Here is an 18618-nt window from a genome sequence, read left to right as displayed (position 1 = left end):
ATGAGTGGAATACCTAGAGTTGCCATGGAGCAACAAAACAGTGATGTTTGAAGACACTTAAACCTGGAAAGGTAACTATACATGATATTTTACAGCCTAGGATTCTTTTACAAGTAGCTATGTGTCAGTTTAAGCTATTTTTTTACTTATAGTATTTTATTTCATTTTTCAGCAAAATACTAAATGAATTGTGCTGGATGAAGACAAAGAAAATCTTACCTTCTGGTTTAAAAAATGAATTGATTTTATATTGGTTTGTAATTTAGAATGCATATCTTCAGTAGCAGCTAGATTATTTTCCAAGAGACTTGTATGCTCCAGCCTAATGAAATTAAAAGACAAATTTAGTTTAGAATATTCTGAGGCTTTGACAAAAATAATAATATACAGCAAGTGGACAATAGACAACTGAATAATTTATTATTTTTAAGCAAAGTTATTTCATAGGCAGCTCAATAGGTCAATCACTGAAGGAACAATCCCATAGAAGGTACCAATATAACTTTTTCTTACCAGAGAAATAAACTAATCCAAGGGTGCATTTTGAGCCATTGGCACATAAGCTGCATTCCACAGCACAAGTCTGTGAGAATATGTGTTACATAGTATACATAGGCAATTAATTAGGTCCCAAATGAAAACATTACACTAGGTCTCAGAAGGATCTAGCATAATGTTCCCCAGCCAACATGTCAGAATATCAGATTGGAAGTGTCAGAACAAGAAATGACTTTCTGTTAAAAAAAAAATATTAAATAAATAAGAAGAAGTCCACTAAATGTTGCTGCCTGTATGAAAAATATGATACAAGAATTTTTACCTCTGTGACCTCATTGAGAAGATTCCCATGCCAAACTCTTCAGTAAATTATGGTTCTGACAGTTTAGGAAGGGTGTCAGAAGAATTCCCTATTTACTGGAAACATTTGATACCTTCCATTCTCATACAGAGCAGGTGAGCAACAAGAGGATAAGAGTGCTACGCTTGACAACATTTCAGTGACAAAATCTCCTCAAATGGAACAAAAACATAGTTTCTTATAGTTCTATTCTAGCTAGAAATAGTTACTAGAGCTTATAATTAACATAACTCCATCTTTCACCACTTCAGCGCACCAGATATATTGATTCAACCCATAGAAAAGAATGCCCTATTGTAGGCAGAAATCTAGTTCCTGATCCTACACAAGGCTATGAACTCCTTCTACAGCCTCATGTAACAACTCTGGGGCAAACAAGAAGCACCTAGAACTGTGATATTTGGAGAGGGAGTAGTGCATTATTCTATGTCACCCCTCTACCTCCAGCTTTCTCAGACTATGAAGAAGAAGCTCCGTTATCAAAAGAACAGACAGAAGAATAAGGAGACACCAAGCCAAACCAGGAGTTAGAACAGTCAATCCAGGAAGTAGAATGTTTTTTGCTAACCTTTTAGCATGGCAGGAGTGTGTAAAACACAAGAACGATTGTAAATAAATACAAAACTATTTAGCAGAAAAAAAGAGTAACCATATATATTTAAACTGCAGATTTAGATGTTTGTCTGCATCTTTGCTTAGAAATGAAAGAAACAAAGAACCAATGCGCTACCAATGGAGTGGATGTAATATTAAATGTGAAAAAGTTTATTTATACTGGAAATTAGCGCTGATTTTTCCTCTAATCTTGCTTTGAAATGAGTCATCTCCTATCATTTAAGATCAACTTCATGTAAGTTCAGTCAGTAAACTGCAACCAAACTTTAAGAGCCTGTATCGATGAATTTTTGTTCACTTCAAGCAGGTTTTGAATACCCATACAAGTCTATAGTACAGCAAACTTGCATTAAACAGGTGAAATGCAAGTTTAAAAGGAGGTCGCCTGCACCTGTCGCGGAATTCTGAATGATCTCAGAAGTGTCTCAAACTGATGCTATTGTTTTCACTGTTATTAAAAGGCCCTATAATGCACATTGACACATCAACAAATGGATGACCCACATCAATCTCTCAGATGTGAAATAGCATCTTTTAAAATGATGGCTGACCTGTGTACATATGTTGACATTCAATAGAACACATGTACATTTTTTTTGTTATTCTTTGTCATTTCCATATAATGCTTTTATGTGGAACTGACGTATCTTGTTACTTGATTCAATATATCACCTCTTTTAGTCTGATGTGCCTTGGCCAGGCACCAACAGAATGGTGTTCAACAATCAAACATGACTACACCAATTAGAGCAGCCATTGTTCAACTCCAATCTCAACCTTTTTCTTTTTTAAGGTACAGTGGGAAATATTATCTTCTGCAAGCTTTTTAGTACTGCCTGTGGCCAAGTGGTAACACAGAAATAACTAACTGACCAGGATCAAACCCCTCCCACTCTTCAAAAAAGGAGTAGTATCGTTTCCCTTTAAAGAGGAACTTTAATCCTGTAAAATTTGTCTTGTGGAACCTCGCCCCCCCCCCCCCCCCATTCCATGCTATCATCCTTAAAAATCCTTTGCAATCCGCAATGTGTCACAAGTCTCTGCCAGATATTTGGGACCTGACATTGACCTGCAACATATTTAACATGTGCTGGAGAAGATGTCGCTGTTTTTTTTTTTTGGTATCTGGGACCTTGAAGTGTTACTAAACCTACAACAGTGAAATCTGTCTATAGGTACAGAATAGCATGCTTGTTATACTAACTGCGTAACTTAAGTGAATAATCCTCTGCATTGTGTAAAAAGGTGGTGTGATCCTGTATGCACAGATCCTCCCCCTCCTGCAAGTTCACTCTGGACAAGTCCAGATGGGCACCGGTTCACAAAAAGAAATTGGGGAATTGGAGAAACCGCAGAGAAGGGCAACCAAACTGATAAGAGGCATGGAGGAGCTCATCCATGGGGAAAGATTAGAGAAACTGAATCTTTGCTCTCTTGAGAAGAGGAGATTAAGGGGGGTGATATGATCAACATGTACAAATACATAAGTGGTCCAAATAGTGAACTTGGTGTTGAGTTATTCACTTTAAGGTCTACGTCTGGAGGAAAGGAGATTTAATCTCCAAATACAGAAAGGCTTCTTCCCAGTAAGAGTTGTGAAACTATGGATCGGGCTCCTTCAAGAGCTGGTTTTGGCCAGCTCAGTAGATTGCTTTAAAAAAGGTCTGGATTCTTTCCTAAATGTACAGTACATAACATAACTGGATACTGACATTTATGGGCAAAGTTTATCTAGGGATCATCCAATTGTGTCTGGGGGATAAGGAATTTTTTTCCCTGCTGGAGCAAATTGGATCATGCTTTTCTGGGGGGTTGTGTTGCCTTTCTTTGGATCAACTGTGGATATGGGATTGTGTATAAAGCGTTGTAAAAAAAAAAAAGAAAAAAGTTTGTTTGTTTTGTTTTACCCTTTTTATTGGTTGAACTAGATGGACTTTGTGTCTTTTTTCAACCAGATTAACTATGTAAAGGCTGACGGAGATCAGTAGTAGTGAAATTCAATAAAGGATGACAAAAAGGTGAAAAAATAATAAAAATTAGAATATATACAATGTAGCAGAGTGTCCCAGAGAGAGCCAGGAAAAGTCCTGTTCGGGGTGTATACATCACCCAGGCATCTCTCCTATACCTTTAGGGATCCCTGAGCCATGATCCAGTTCGGATCTTGGCCCTCTTCACCAGGCCAATTAAGGCCCCTTTCACACAGGCGGACCGTTCAGATCCGCCTGTCAGTTTTTTTGGCGGATCTGAACGGTCCCCCCATGCATTCCTATGGGGCATCCGATGTCAACGGAGACATGTCCGCTGACATCCGACCCGATCCGATCCGTCAAATCTGGACGGATGGAAACCCTATTTTCCATCCGTCCAGCGGATCGGATCGGATGGGATCGGGTGAGAACGGACTGACGGTCCGTTGACATCCGATTTCCCCCATAGAGATGCATGGGGAACTGTCAGCTGTGTCTCCGCACACAGCACGGAGACACAGCTGTCCTCCTGCTGCTCAGCGGGGGATCGGCGGCTCGATCCCCCGCTGAGAAAAACGGACTCCGTCCAACGGACGGAGTGTGTGAAAGGAGCCTTAATCTCACCTGAGACAAACAGCAGTGCTCTCTCAGCCTTGGAACACAGACAACGTTTTGTCTATGAGAGCGGAAGGTCAGTAAAACTACCTGTGTGTGTCTTTGGAAGCTGACAAGCTGTAGGCTTGCTCAGTCTGGGTTAGTTAGGGACTACATTGTGTGTAGTAAGCGCCGGGACACGGCTAGGATTTTGTTTATTCTTAGTATTCCTGTTTGTTTTCCTTAAAGCACTGTACAGCACCTGTTTATAAACTTGTATATAGCACCAATAAACACCGCACTGTTTGTCACTACATCAGAGGATTTGGTATCTGTGCCTTAAAGACTGCTCATCCCAGGGAGTTTTGCACCCGCTACCTGTTCCCCAGCTTACATATGGTGGAGGCCTGCGGGCACTGGTAGTAAGTTACTACTTAAAGGGCCAGTACCTTGAGTGACTAAACATGGAGGAAATCCTCAAACAGTTGGTGGTCTCCAACGCTGCACAGCAGCAATCCAACGCTGCACAGCAACTAGCAAACGCTGCACAACAGCAAGCAAACTCTTTGCTTCAACAACAGATTGGTGTTATACAGGAAAAAACACAGCAAGCGAACTCTTTGCTTCAACAACAGATTGGTGTTGTACAGGAAAAAACGCAGCAAGCAAACTCTTTGATTCAACAACAGATTGGTGCTGTACAAAATCAAACCCAGTTGATGTTTGAAAAACTGGCAAGTGCTGCAGAAGCAGACAGAAAGGTGCTGGTTGAGATGGTGCAGACACTTACACAGGAGCCTGCTGTAAAATCAGAAATAGTTAGAGACCGCTCCTCAGCCATCCATGTTGGTCGCTTCCTGTCCAAGATGAGTGCTGATGATGACCCAGAAGCCTTTCTGGTTACATCTGAGAGAACCGCTGAGAGGGAAGGCTGGCCCAAAACCCAGTGGGCAGGATTGATCGCTCCCTTACTTACTGGGGAATCGCAGAAGGCCTATTATGATTTTGAGTCCGTGGATGCAGGAGAGTATGAAAAGGTCAAGCAGGAAATCCTGGCGCGTCTTGGTGTCAACATGGCCGTTCGAGCCCAGCGGGTCAACAGCTGGTCCTTCCGAGTTGAGAGGCCCCCAAGATCACAGATGTTTGACCTAATACACCTGGCGCGAAAATGGCTACAGCCGGAGTCCTTGTCTGGACCACAAATAGTGGAGCGTGTAGTCATGGACCGGTTCCTGAGGTCATTACCAACTCCTTTGCAGAAGTGGGTGAGTCAAGGAGACCCCAAGTCGGCAGACAACCTGGTGGAGCTTGTTGAGAGGTACTATGCTGCAGAGAACCTGGTCACCACCCCTACAGCCGCAGGGACTTTCCACCTAAAGTCACGGTCTCCTCAGACAACCGGTAAGACTGTTCCAGGGGAAGTGGGTGGTCAGCATGGCAATGAGACAGGGGGGAGGATTTTTGGTGCCAGAGCTGAAGTTTGGCGTCCCAAACAAGGGAAGCCACTGCCTGTCAACAAACCTAACTGGGGTAACATCAGGTGTTTCTGTTGCCAGGAACTGGGACATGTTGCAGCAAACTGTCCATTGACAGATGAACCCATGCAGTGTGATATGTCTCTGAGAAGGCAGTCTATGTTTGCTGCTGTTTCATGCGCTGCGGCGCCAGGTGTAGGAAAACACATATGCCAAATGACTGTTAATGATAAGCCTATTGCAGCCTTGCTGGACTCGGCAGAAAAGGTTGAGAATGTGAATTTAAATGCAAAAAAATCAAAAGGGAGTTACCTGTGTTGGGTGCTATCGGTGGTGCCACATCCCAATGAAATCTCAAGAAATGGAATTCCCCTATTGGTGGCATTTTTTAGGCACTCACATATACACAATGATTTAGAAAAGTTAAATATTTTATTGAAAGACAAAATTTAACACAATAGTATAAAAGGCAAGTTTATGTAGAATACATCACATATGCACTTCGAATGAATCACACCAATTCAGGGTAAAGGCTCCAGACCCGACTAGTTTCGGAGTTATATAGATACTCCTTCTTCAGGGGGGAGGGAGGAGACCCTAGGTGGTGGTCTATAGGTAATTGATCAGACAAAAATCAGTCATATAATACATCAGTTTATATAGGAGAGATCAAGGAAATACTTGTGACTTACATTCTGTGCAGTGATGAGCAAAACTGTATACCTGCCGGTATATATTAAAAACAGGTGCTGTATACGCTCCACTGAATCCGCAAATTGGCTGTATCGTTGGTCTGATTCGTATGGTAAAACCTCACATGTATGTGTTGTGGGGAGAGAAAGTTATGCCAATATTTGTGGATAGTCCCTGGAAAAAGCCAAATAGGGACAGCTGGATCCCAAAATTGTGGCCGATCAGCTAGGGAGAAGAGATATAAAATCATCAGAGACAAGAGGCCCATTAGCCTAATGATGTAGAATAGCCATATTATTTAAAGGGGGGAAGAAAAAAGAGACTATGATAAAATAAAAGGTTCCATCTTATTGCCAGTGTAGCACTTTGTACCATGTATTTAAGACAGATAATTTGCAGCTCTGCTTCAAAGCATGGAGAAAAAACATCATTTAATTGTAAGGACTCAGTGATTAACTGTCTGAGCCCCTTAAAGTAAATATCTCTTAGTTCCTCCCAATAAACAATGAAGGCATGGGTATGAATGAATCGCCTCCATAAACTAAGAGGAGATTTTGTTCAGATTGAAATGAAAGCTATTACCTTTAGCAAGATGTTTGTCAGCCTGGATCGGGCCGCATCCCCTCAGTGTTCTCAGCAAGCGAACAATGAGTTCACTGCCGAGATCCGGGGGTTTATATGTGGAGTCAATAAGACTCCACAGCTGTGTTAACTTATCTGTATTTGTTTCAACCTTTCCCTTCGCTGATTGCCTGTTGGGATCCCTGGTGCGGAGGGGCCGAACGTTCACCCATCCATTGGCCCGGATGGCGATATGGCAGAAGTCCGATCGGCTCCTGCGTTCCACCGGCACGTCACCTGACCCGTCGGCGTGGAACGCTGGCGGGGCTTTGTGTGAGTCATCGTCTGCTGGTCTCGCAATGCGAGACCTTAGCATGACAGTGTCCTCTGTCATTTTGTACCAGCTTAACGAGCTGCCTGAGGACGCTCGTTAAGCGAAATGCATTGTGGTCAATGCTAACCCGGAAGTAACACACAGAGGCATTCGGAACAGAGGCTGGGATACACATCCACCGCCGCAATACAAAGAAGGGGGAAAGGAGATACAGGGTGCTGCAGATCCCCGGAGAATATCTTCCTAAGACCCAAAAAAACGATTTTGTACTGCCGAATTGCCCAGTGCCAGGAGGGCACAACAAATAGTAAGAGGCTAATTGTCACCTTATAGTGTATTTTTTTTGGAGAATAAAACAGTATTTCACTATTGGAGGCTATATGTTCTTCTATATCTTTATGTGTATGGGGGGACTACATGGTCCAACTCGAGTAATATAGGAGCCAGAGATCCAAGCAATCGAGGAGAGGTTTGATCCACCCAATAAAGGGATCACAGGCGTTGGGGGTCCTTGTGACCTGCTGCTAGCTGGTAAGAGGCCACGGTTGTCACATCCCAGCACCTGGAGCACTGTGAATGGATTAATAAGAATTCACCAAGCACAATTTTGATTGCATGCTATTGCTTGGACTTTTAAACACTACTTGGAGCACATTTATATATTTATACTTTTTTTTATATATTCTTATGTGATTTTTTTATATATCCTTATGTGATTTTTGTATGGAATTCTTTATATATTTATTTATTGGTTCACTGATCCACACCTTTGTGGATTAATTTACTTTGAGAAGCACAAGCACTTCTTAATTGACGGTTGTCACATCCCAGCACCTGGAGCACTGTGAAGGGATTAATAAGAATTCACCAAGCACAATTTTGATTGCATGCTATTGCCTGGACTTTTAGACACTACTTGGAGCACATTTATATATTTATATTTTTATATATTCTTATGTGATTTTTGTATGGAATTCTTTATATATTTATTTATTGGTTCACTGATCCACACCTTTGTGGATTAATTTACTTTGAGAAGCACAAACACTTCTGAATTGAAATTGCACTGGTATGCACTTTTCTTTGCTAATTGCACCAATAGTAGATCATATATATATTTGTAGCAATTTTTAATCACATATATTACTTTAAATTACCTATTAATTTTTATAACACGTGATATATTAAGATTACCAGCGCCTTTTTACCTATGATATATATTGCTAAAGTGTTGTTCATGGTGTTCAGTCGCGTTGGGGTCCCTAAGGAGATCCTTACGGACCAGGGCACCCCTATTTATGTCACGAATAACTAAAGAATTGTGCAAGTTATTTAAGGTGACCCAGTTGCGAACCTCCGTATACCACCCTCAAACTGATGGCCTTGTAGAACGCTTCAATAAAACCTTAAAGAGTATGTTAAAAAAAGTTGTGGACAAGGATAGAAAAAACTGGGACTTCTTGATTCCGTACTTGATGTTCGCCATCAGGGAAGTACCCCAGGCCTCTACGGGATACTCTCCTTTTGAATTGCTTTATGGGAGACACCCTCGGGGACTTTTAGACATAGCCAAGGAAACCTGGGAAGGGGAGCAGACACCCCACAAAAGTGTCATTGAGCACATCGCTCAAATGCAGGACAGGATTGCAACGATCATGCCTATGGTAAAGGAACACTTACTGCAGGCCCAGGCAGCCCAACAGAGAATATACAACAGGGGAGCCCGACTCCGTGTCTTCTCACCTGGTGACAGGGTCCTGGTGTTAGTTCCCACTGTCGAGAGCAAGTTCCTAGCTAAGTGGCAGGGTCCCTTCAAAGTATTGGAAAGAGTTGGGGAGGTCAATTATAAAGTGCATCAACCAGGAAAAAGGAAGCCAAAGCAGATTTACCATATTAATCTGTTAAAGCCCTGGAAGGATAGGCTGGCCTTAACTGCGAGGTCCGTCCCTGTGACCTCTAGGGTTACTGAGTCCCCTCTGGTCCCTGAGGTCACGGTTCCAGACACCCTGTCTTATTCCCAAAAAAAAGAAGCTAGAGAGTTCCTGATAAGGAATAGAGAGAAATTTTCGGAGTTACCTGGTACGACTTCAGCAGTTCAGCATGATATTGTTACTGAACCTGGGGTCCGTGTCAAGCTCAAACCGTACCGAATTCCCGAAGCGAGGAGAAAGGACATTAGTGATGAAGTAAAAAGGATGCTGGAGCTAGATGTCATTGAGGAATCCAATAGTGACTGGTCTAGCCCCATCGTTTTAGTCCCAAAACCTGATGGTACTTGGAGATTCTGTAACGACTTCAGAAAACTGAATGCAGTGACAAAGTTTGACACATACCCAATGCCCAGAGTGGACGAACTTATAGACAGACTTGGCAAAGCCCGCTATCTAACTACTTTAGACTTGACCAAAGGATATTGGCAAATACCCCTGACTGGTGGCGCCAAAGAAAAGACTGCGTTTGTTACCCCAGAGGGTTCGTTTCAGTATAAAAAAATGCCTTTTGGGTTGCAAAATGCCCCTGTTACATTTCAGAGGGCCATGGACAGGACCCTAAGACCTCACCGACAGTATGCAGCTGCCTATCTGGACGATATAGTGGTACATAGCACTGACTGGGAGTCTCACTTGCCCCGTGTACAGGCAGTTCTGGATTTCCTCTTCAAGGAAGGTTTTACAGCAAACCCAAAAAAATGTGCCATTGGTTTAGAGGAAGCCAGGTATTTGGGCTACACTATTGGTCGTGGAGTCATTAAACCTCAGTTAAACAAAGTAGAAGCCATCCAAGAATGGCCACGTCCTGCAAACAAGAAGCAGGTCAGAGCCTTTCTTGGAATTGCAGGGTACTATAGGAGGTTTATCCCGAATTTTGCAACTCTAGCTGCCCCACTGACCGACCTTACTAAAGGGAAAGAATCAGTAATGGTGAAATGGTCCCCAATAGCAGAGGAGTCTTTCCAAGTCTTAAAGAAGGCTCTTTGTGCACAGCCAGTGTTGTACTCCCCTGATTTCTCCAAGGATTTCTTGGTTCAGACGGATGCGTCTGATGTAGGTATTGGGGCCGTATTGTCACAGGTATACAATGGGGAAGAACACCCTGTGGTGTACCTGAGCAGAAAGCTTAATGAACACGAGAGAAAGTATGCAGTCATTGAAAAGGAATGTTTAGCCATAAAGTGGGCCTTGGACGCACTAAGGTACTATCTGTTAGGGCGTCAGTTTGATTTGATAACTGACCATGCTCCTCTGAAATGGATGGCCCAAAAGAAGGAGACTAATAGACGGGTGAACCGGTGGTTTTTGGCTCTACAAGATTACTCCTTCACTGTAAAACACAGGCCAGGTGTTGAGATGGGGAATGTAGATGCCCTGTCCCGTGTTCACTCCTGTTTGGCCACAGGTGTTCCAACCCTGGGGTTGAAACAAGGGGGGGGGGGGGATATGTAGCAGAGTGTCCCAGAGAGAGCCAGGAAAAGTCCTTTTCGGGGTGTATACATCACCCAGGCATCTCTCCTATACTTTTAGGGATCCCTGAGCCATGATCCAGTTCGGATCTTGGCCCTCTTCACCAGGCCAATTTAATCTCACCTGAGACAAACAGCAGTGCTCTCTCAGCCTGGGAACACAGACAACGTTTTGTCTATGAGAGCGGAAGGTCAGTAAAACTACCTGTGTGTGTCTTTGGAAGCTGACAAGCTGTAGGCTTGCTCAGTCTGGGTTAGTTAGGGACTACATTGTGTGTAGTAAGCGCCGGGACACGGCTAGGATTTTGTTTATTCTTAGTATTCCTGTTTGTTTTCCTTAAAGCACTGTACAGCACCAGTTTATAAACTTGTATATAGCACCAATAAACACTGCACTGTTTGTCACTACATCAGAGGATTTGTGCCTTAAAGACTGCTCATCCCAGGGAGTTTTGCACCCGCTACCTGTTCCCCAGCTTACAACACATATTCACCCTATATTCTCAAAAGTATTGGGACACCTGCCTTTACACGCACATGAACTTTAATGGCCTCCCAGTCTTAGTTCGTAGGGTTTAATATTGAGTTGGCCCAGCCTTTTCAGTTAGTAAACTGCAACCAAACTTTAAGGGCATGTATCAATGGGATTTTTATTGACTTCAAGCAGATTTTGGATACCCACACAAGTCTATAGTAATACAAACTTGCTTTAAGCAGGTCACATGTATGTTTAAAAAGAGAACACCGGCACCTGAAATAGATGAATGAGTTCGGGGTGGAGGAACTTGACTGGCCGCCAAGACATTTTGGATCATTTAATTTCATGCTCCCAAATTTGTGGGAACAGTTTGGGGATGGCCCCTTCCTGTTCCAGCATGACTGAACCCTATGGACTAAGACACAGATGCCATTAAAGTTCATGTGTGTAAAGGCAGGCGTCCCAACACTTTTGGTAATATAGCGTGTGTATATATATATATATATATATATATATATATATATGTATATGTATACATTTACACACACACAGTATATATACAGTATCTCACAAAAGTGAGAACACCTCTCACATTTTTGTAAATATTTTATATCTTTTCATGTGACAACACTGAAGAAAATACACTTTGCTACACTGTAAAGTAGTGAGTGTACAGCTTGTATAACTGTGTAAAGTTGCTTTCCCCTCAAAATAACTCAACATACAGAAATTAATGTCTAACCACTTGCCGACCGCCGCAAGTACATATACTGCGGCGGTCAGCCCCATGCAGGCAAAGTGACGTATGGGTACGTCACTCGCCTACGAGCCAATAGGGGGTGAGCGCGCGCTGCTGGGGCGCGCTCCCGCCCCCGCACGTTCCGATGTCCGCCGGTCACTCGCGATCTCCCGCTGGAGAGGGAGAAAGGCAGGCGGTTGATGTAAACAAGGCCGCCTGTCATTCTCCCTGATGTAACAGCAGAGATCATACGATCCTGCTATGTAGGATCGTATGTCTCTGTGGTTACATCAAAAGCCACACCCCTTTACAGTTAGAATCACACCCCTAGGGACACACTTAACCCCTTGCTCTCTAATAAAGTTAACCCCTTCCCTGTCAGTGTCATTTTTACAGTAACAATGCATATGTATAGCACTGATTACTGTAGTAATGTCACTGGTCCCCCCAAAAGTGTCAAAAATGTCAGTCAAGGGTCCGATTTGTCCGCCGCAAAGTCGCAGTTCCGCAAAAAAAATTTTCAGATCGCCGCCATTACTAGTTTAAAAAAAAACAATAAAAATGACATAAATCTTTCCCGTAGTTAGTAAACGCAATAACTTTTGCGCAAACCAATCAAAATATGCTTATTGCAGTTTTTATCACCAAAAATATGTAGCGGAAAACAAATTGGCCTACAATGTTAAAAAATGTTGATTTTTAAATTTTTTTGGGGAATTTCATATAAAAAAATGTGAAAAATATTGTTATTTTTTCAAAATTGTCGCTCTTTTTTTGTTTATAGCGCAAAAAGTAAAAATTGCACAGGTGATCAAATACCACCAAAAGAAAGCTCTGTTTGTGGGAAAAAATGGACGCCAATTTAATTTGGGTACAGCGTTGCACGACTGTGCAATTGTCCGTTAAATTCACGCAGTGCAGAATCGCAAAATAGGGCCTGGTCTTTGAGCACCCAAATCCTCCGGGGCTTAAGTGGCTAAATTGCTGGCAACAAAAGTGAGTACACCCCTAGCAAAAAATGTCCAAATTGGGCCCAAAGTGTCAATATTTTGTGTGGCCACCATTATTTTCCAGAACTGCCTTAACCCTCTTGGGCATGGAGCTCACCAGAGCTTCACAGGTTGCCACTGGAGTCCTCTTTCACTCCTCCATGACAATATCATTGAGCTGGTGGATGTTAGAGACCTTGTGCTCCTCCACCCTCCGTTTGAGGATACCCCACAGATGCTCAATAGATTTTAGGTCTGGAGACATGATTGGCCAGTCCATTACCTTTACCCTCAGCTTCTTCAGGCAAGGCAAGTGCTCATCTTGGAGGTGCGTTTGGGGTCGTTAACATGTTGGAATACTGCCCTGCGGCCCAGTCTCCAAAGGAAGGGGATCATGCTCTGCTTCAGTATGTCAAAGTACATGTTACCATTCATGGTTCCCTCAATGAACTGTAGCTCCCCAGTGTCGGGAGCACTCATGCAGCCCCAGAACATGACACTCCCACCACCATGCTTGACTGTAGGCAAGACACACTTGTCTTTGACCTCCCCACCTGGTTGCCGCCACACATGCTTGACACCATCTGAACCAAATAAGTTTATCTTGGTCTCATCAAACCACAGGACATGGTTCCAATAATCCAAGTCCTTAGTCTGCTTGTCTTCAGCAAACTGTTTGCGGGCTTTCTTGTGCATCGTCTTTAGAAGAGGCTTCCTTCTGGGACGCCAGCCATGCAGACCAATTTGATGCAGTGTGCGGCGTATGGTCTGAGCACTGACAGGCTGACCCCCCACCCCTTCAACCTCTGCAGCAATGCTGTCAGAATTAATAAGTCTATTTCCCAAAGACAACCTCTGGATATGATGCTGAGCACATGCACTCAACTTCTTTGGTCAACCATGGCAAGGCCTGTTCTGAGTACAAGCTGTCCTTTAAACCAATGTATGGTCTTGGCCACCATTCTGCAGCTCAGTTTCAGGGTCTTGCCAATCTTCTTCTAGCCTAGGTCTATGTACAGTATCTTTATGTAGAGCAATAATTCTTTTTTTCAGATCCTCAGAGAATTATTTGCCATGAGGTGCCTTGTTGAACTTCCAGTGATCAATATGAGAGAGTGAGAGCGATAACACCAAATTTAACACACCTGCTCCCCATTCACACCTGAGACCTTGTAACCCTAATGAGTCACATGACACAGGGCAGGAAAAAATGGCTAATTGGGCCCAATTTGGACATTTCCACTGTGGGGTGTACTCACTTTTGTTGCCAGAGGTTTAGACATTAATGGCTGTGTGTTGAGTTATTTTGAGGGGACAGCAAATTTACACTGTTATACAAGCTGTACACTCACTACTTTACTTTGTAGCAAAGTGTCATTTCTTCAGTGTTGTCACATGAAAAGGTTTCATAAAGTATTTACAAACATGTGAGGGGTGTACTCACTTCTGTGAGAAACTGAATATACTTACTTGTTTTTAAGGCAATTACTAATGGTACACAGTACTTTAGCAAACTAAATGTCATTCAGTTAGGGTTTACAGCTTTCTAAATTCCAAAAAAACAATTGTGTCACTGTTACATTAACTTAGGGAAATTCTTCCAATGGCAAAAAAAGAAAAGTTTGTCTGGAGTTCCTCTTTCAATTATAAATAGTCAGGTTTGAGTGGAGGCATCTCGCCAGTAAAATCTATGTTTGCAGTGGTCACTCTGGATCCTTTGATTAGAGAAATGAGGCACCAGACTCATGCATTTATGTATCATTTCCTTCTGCACTAGAGAAAAAAAAATATTTAAATAGGAAATGAGCACGTCGCAGCATAAGGTGAAATATGTATATTATTCACAAACAGGTTCAAGTGCAGCCATTACATGGTATCAAAGAATAGTCAGAAAGGCAGATGGCATGCAGATCTGACAGGCTGTCCTTGTGACAGAAACAGACTGCTTCAAAGTTCCTTGTAACTTGCCTGTGGAGTCTGTCAAGACAGATGCTGTAACAGGATCACTGGAGAAAAAATTCAAGGGTAGAGCTAATGGCAGGATGTGTAGTACTTAACACATCCTTGTTTGTAATAGTATGAACAAGGGCAAACATATTTGTGATTAAATATGCATTAGGTAACAGTAAGAAGGGTTGCGATGAATACCGCACAATTCTGAATATGATTCTAGCTTGCTCTACTACCACTACATGCCATCATGTTCTGCACTCTTCATAGAAATTAAATGCCTTCAATGCAATCAATAGGGGTTTGAGTTACTACACTGTAAATTGGCTCAGATCCCTGCAGTTGTTCCACTGAAGCCTTAGGGGCCCTTGAGTAAAAACTGAGCTTACCCCCCCCCATACTGATCAATCTCCAACACATGTGTAGCCTTGATACTAGTTGCCAACCATTTAAAGTGGATCACCAGCCAAAACCTTTTTAACTTTGGACAGAATGGGAAAAAATAGAATCTTAGATATACAATTCTGGGTCTTAAGGAAAAAATAACTTTCACTTCCTGTCCTTGCAAAAACATTATTATCGAAATAGAAATTCAGGCAAAATGTCTAGTTAGCAGACAAGCAGCAATAATAATAATAATAATAATAATAATAATAATAATAATAATAAAAGTGTATTTTATTGTTGTGTCAGATTTTCCACCACTAACTTACACAAGAAGTGAAGGTACCTAAAATCAACCAGCAAGTGATGAGAAACCTCCCAAATAGTCACTTTACCAGGGACTCAAACCCAATATCATTGTGGGCCACATCAGCATTATGGTTGTCATTAAAAGGCTGGTTTTATCTGTAGGACTACATCATGTATCTACTCTTTATCATATTAAATAATTGCATCTGCATTCAATTAATTTAGTAATCACTTAAGACTTAACCGGTTGCCGACCGCCGCAAGTACATATACTGCGGCGGTCAGCCCTGGCCAGGCAAAGTGACGTACCGGTACGTCACTAGCCTGTCACTTGCTTGTGAGCCAATAGCGGGCGAGCGGGCGCCCGCGGAGGCGCGCTCCAGCCCCGGCTCGTTCCCTGGGAAGTTTGTGCGTCTGACATCGGGTCCGCTGGTCACTCGCGATCGTCCGCCGTGAAGGGAGAAAGGCAGGCGGCTAATGTAAACAAGCCGCCTGTCATTCTCCCCTGTGTATGAATAGTGATTATGCAGTTCTACTATGTAGGACCGTTGATCACTGTTCCTACACCAGTAGCCATGTCCAATCACAGTTAGAATCACGCCCCTAGGGACACACTTAACCCCTCCTTCCCCAATAAAGTTAGCCCCTTCCCTGCCAGTGTCATTTTGCAGTAACAGTGCATATGTTTAGCACTGATTACTGTAGTAATGTCACTGGTAACCCCAAAAGTGTCAAAAATGTCAGTCAAGGGTCCGATCTGTCCGCCGCCATGTCACAGTACCGCAAAAAAAAAATCGCAAGATCGCCGCCATTACGCGTTAAAAAAAAAACACCAAAAATGACAAAAATCTTTCCCTTAGGTAGTAAACGCAATAACTTTTGCGCAAACCAATCAAAATACGCTTTTTGCTATTTTTTTTTTACCAAACATATGTAGCATAAAACAAATTGGCCTAAAATGTTAAAAAATTTAGATTTTTACATTTTTTTTTTTTGGGAATTTCATATAAAAAAATTTGAAAAATATTGTTATTTTTGCAAAATTGACGCTCTTTTTTGTTTATAGCGCAAAAAGTAAAAATCGCACAGGTGATCAAATACCACCAAAAGAAAGCTCTGTTTGTGGGAAAAAAAGGACGTCAAATTTGTTTAGGTACAGCGTTGCACGACTGCGCAATTGTCCGTTACAGTCACGCAGTGCCGAATCGCAAAATAGGCCCTGGTCAGGAAGGGGGTAAAATCTTCCGGGGCTTAAGTGGTTAAGCTGTCCCCCACCCTCCCATAAAGCGCACCCCTTTACCTTGTGCTGCTGCCAGAAAGAAGCTGGGGTGGAGGTGGGAAGCAGAAAGTGTGAGGTTTGAAGAAGGAGGAGGGCTGGAGTCAGCTGGTGGAGTCTGGCGAATGCTGAGACCACCAGGGGAAGAAGAGACGAGGGGGGTGATGCAGCTGCACAAAGAGGGGAAGAAGTTGTAGAATGAGCTCTGCCCTCCTCCCGGCTTCCGAATGATGAGACCAGTCAAGGGGGGCCACAAAAGGGTGCCACAGCTGCAGGAGAGATGTGAGGACCACATGGAATGGCCTGACTGGCCGGATTTAGACTGCCCACCAGGCCAAACCTGTTTTACACATGTACTCCACATGATCATGCTTTGTTAGAGCTTTTTTCCTTCCTCGGGATCAGTTAGGAATTTAAGATCAATTCCAGGCCATTTCTTGTATCTTTGGTAAAGAGTATAAGAACAGTCATGTTTTTATTGCTATTTGTTCCTTCTTACTACCTGTCCTGGTGACACCTGAAAATGAGAGGGTACAGGTGTCACTGGGACAGGAAGACAGAAAGTTATAAAAACCTGACAGTTTCTAAAATGTGCTCTTGTGGCTATGGTCATCCCTATGAGAGGGATATCCCATCATTTCCTGCCCTTGAGTTACCCTGTCATCTTCCTAATGGAGATACAGCAGCAATAACCAGATACAGGTTCCAAACTTTGTATTCTCTCTGTAAAAAAACAACAAAAAAAACTTGGATAGGGTTTGGCTTAAAGGTATCTGAGGCCAAAAAGTGTTTTTTTTTTTAATTGTAGATCACGTATTTTAAACACTAGCTTGCAGCGCTTTCTTTCCAGAATAATTTTTTTTTATTCACTTGCATCGTGACTTAAAACATAATTTCACTTTTTTTGAGAAAAAAAAACACCCCCTCTGGGTAATCTATGTACATTGCAAGGAATATAACAGCCTTTGTTGCTGATTCCTACCTTTTGTTATTCTGAAAAAATCCTTTGTTCCTCTGTGCTGAGGGGGTCTAATGGGAGTGGCTTCAAAATTATCAATCAGCTGTGCAGCTGCAGAGCACAAATGAGGAAATCGCCTGGGCCTGCATCCCTTTAGATGTGTTCCTATTGGGAGTATCTCACCAAAAATGACATTTTTATTCCAAGGGATGCCTGAAGTCTGACTTGTATCTTAGGCAGACTTCTGGGAAAATCAGTGAGCCAATCACACAAATGGGAAATTATGTTTCTGGGGGGCGTTTTGTACACATTCTGTGTACAGAACAACTCCAGGTAGCCATATTGTATTGCATTTTCAGAAAATTACAGTGGCTGCAGACTGAAAAGTAAAGGTAATTTTTAATACCATTCAATCACAATATGACTTGTATTGCAATTGTATACGTTATATAATTTTTTCTTTATTTGCTATTTTTTTCCCCATGAAAGTGGAGTTACCCTTTAAGTCTAGGTTCACATCTATGTGGTTGATGCGGTTTTTTAGGTGCCATTTGCGTTTTTAAACCCGTTTTTTGTAATGTGTTATTGCATGCAGTTTTCATGAGTTTTTTTTTCCTCTTTAAACACACTGTATATAGCTGGTTGCTAAGGAGCGGGCTGGGAAGCCAGCCGCTGCATTCTTAATAACTGATCATCATTTAGCTGACAGCTGAATGTAAAAAAATTATTGCCGGCAAATTTGGAAATAAACAGCATGGGGTTTCCCTCTAAATCCATACCAGGCCCTCCGGGTCTGGTATGAATTTGGATGGAAACCCCACACAAAATTTAAAAGAAAATGGTATGGGCCCCCCCCAAAAAAAAATTCACACCAGAACCTTATCCAAGCACGCAACTCAGCAGGTCAGGAAGGGGGGGGGTGAACAAGCGACCCCCCCCATCCTGAACTATGCCAGGCTACATGCCCTCAACAT

General features: G+C 42.5%; 1 protein-coding gene across 1 annotated transcript in view; it reads right to left on the bottom strand.

The window, feature by feature from the left end:
* Positions 1-18618, bottom strand: part of LOC309555379 (uncharacterized protein) — a 654339-nt gene that overhangs the window by 10856 nt on the left and 624865 nt on the right. The window contains exon 25 of the mRNA XM_082257367.1: positions 220-322. Within this exon, the coding sequence (XP_082113493.1) occupies positions 220-322 (103 nt within the window). The remainder of the gene's footprint in view (positions 1-219; positions 323-18618) is intronic.

The sequence above is a fragment of the Pelophylax lessonae genome, assembly GCF_965119305.1.
Source record: "Pelophylax lessonae genome assembly, chromosome: 5".
In the NCBI taxonomy this organism is placed as follows: Eukaryota; Metazoa; Chordata; class Amphibia; order Anura; family Ranidae; genus Pelophylax; species Pelophylax lessonae.
The sequence above is the reverse complement of the archived record's forward strand: the minus strand, read 5'-3'. Positions and strand labels throughout refer to the sequence as shown.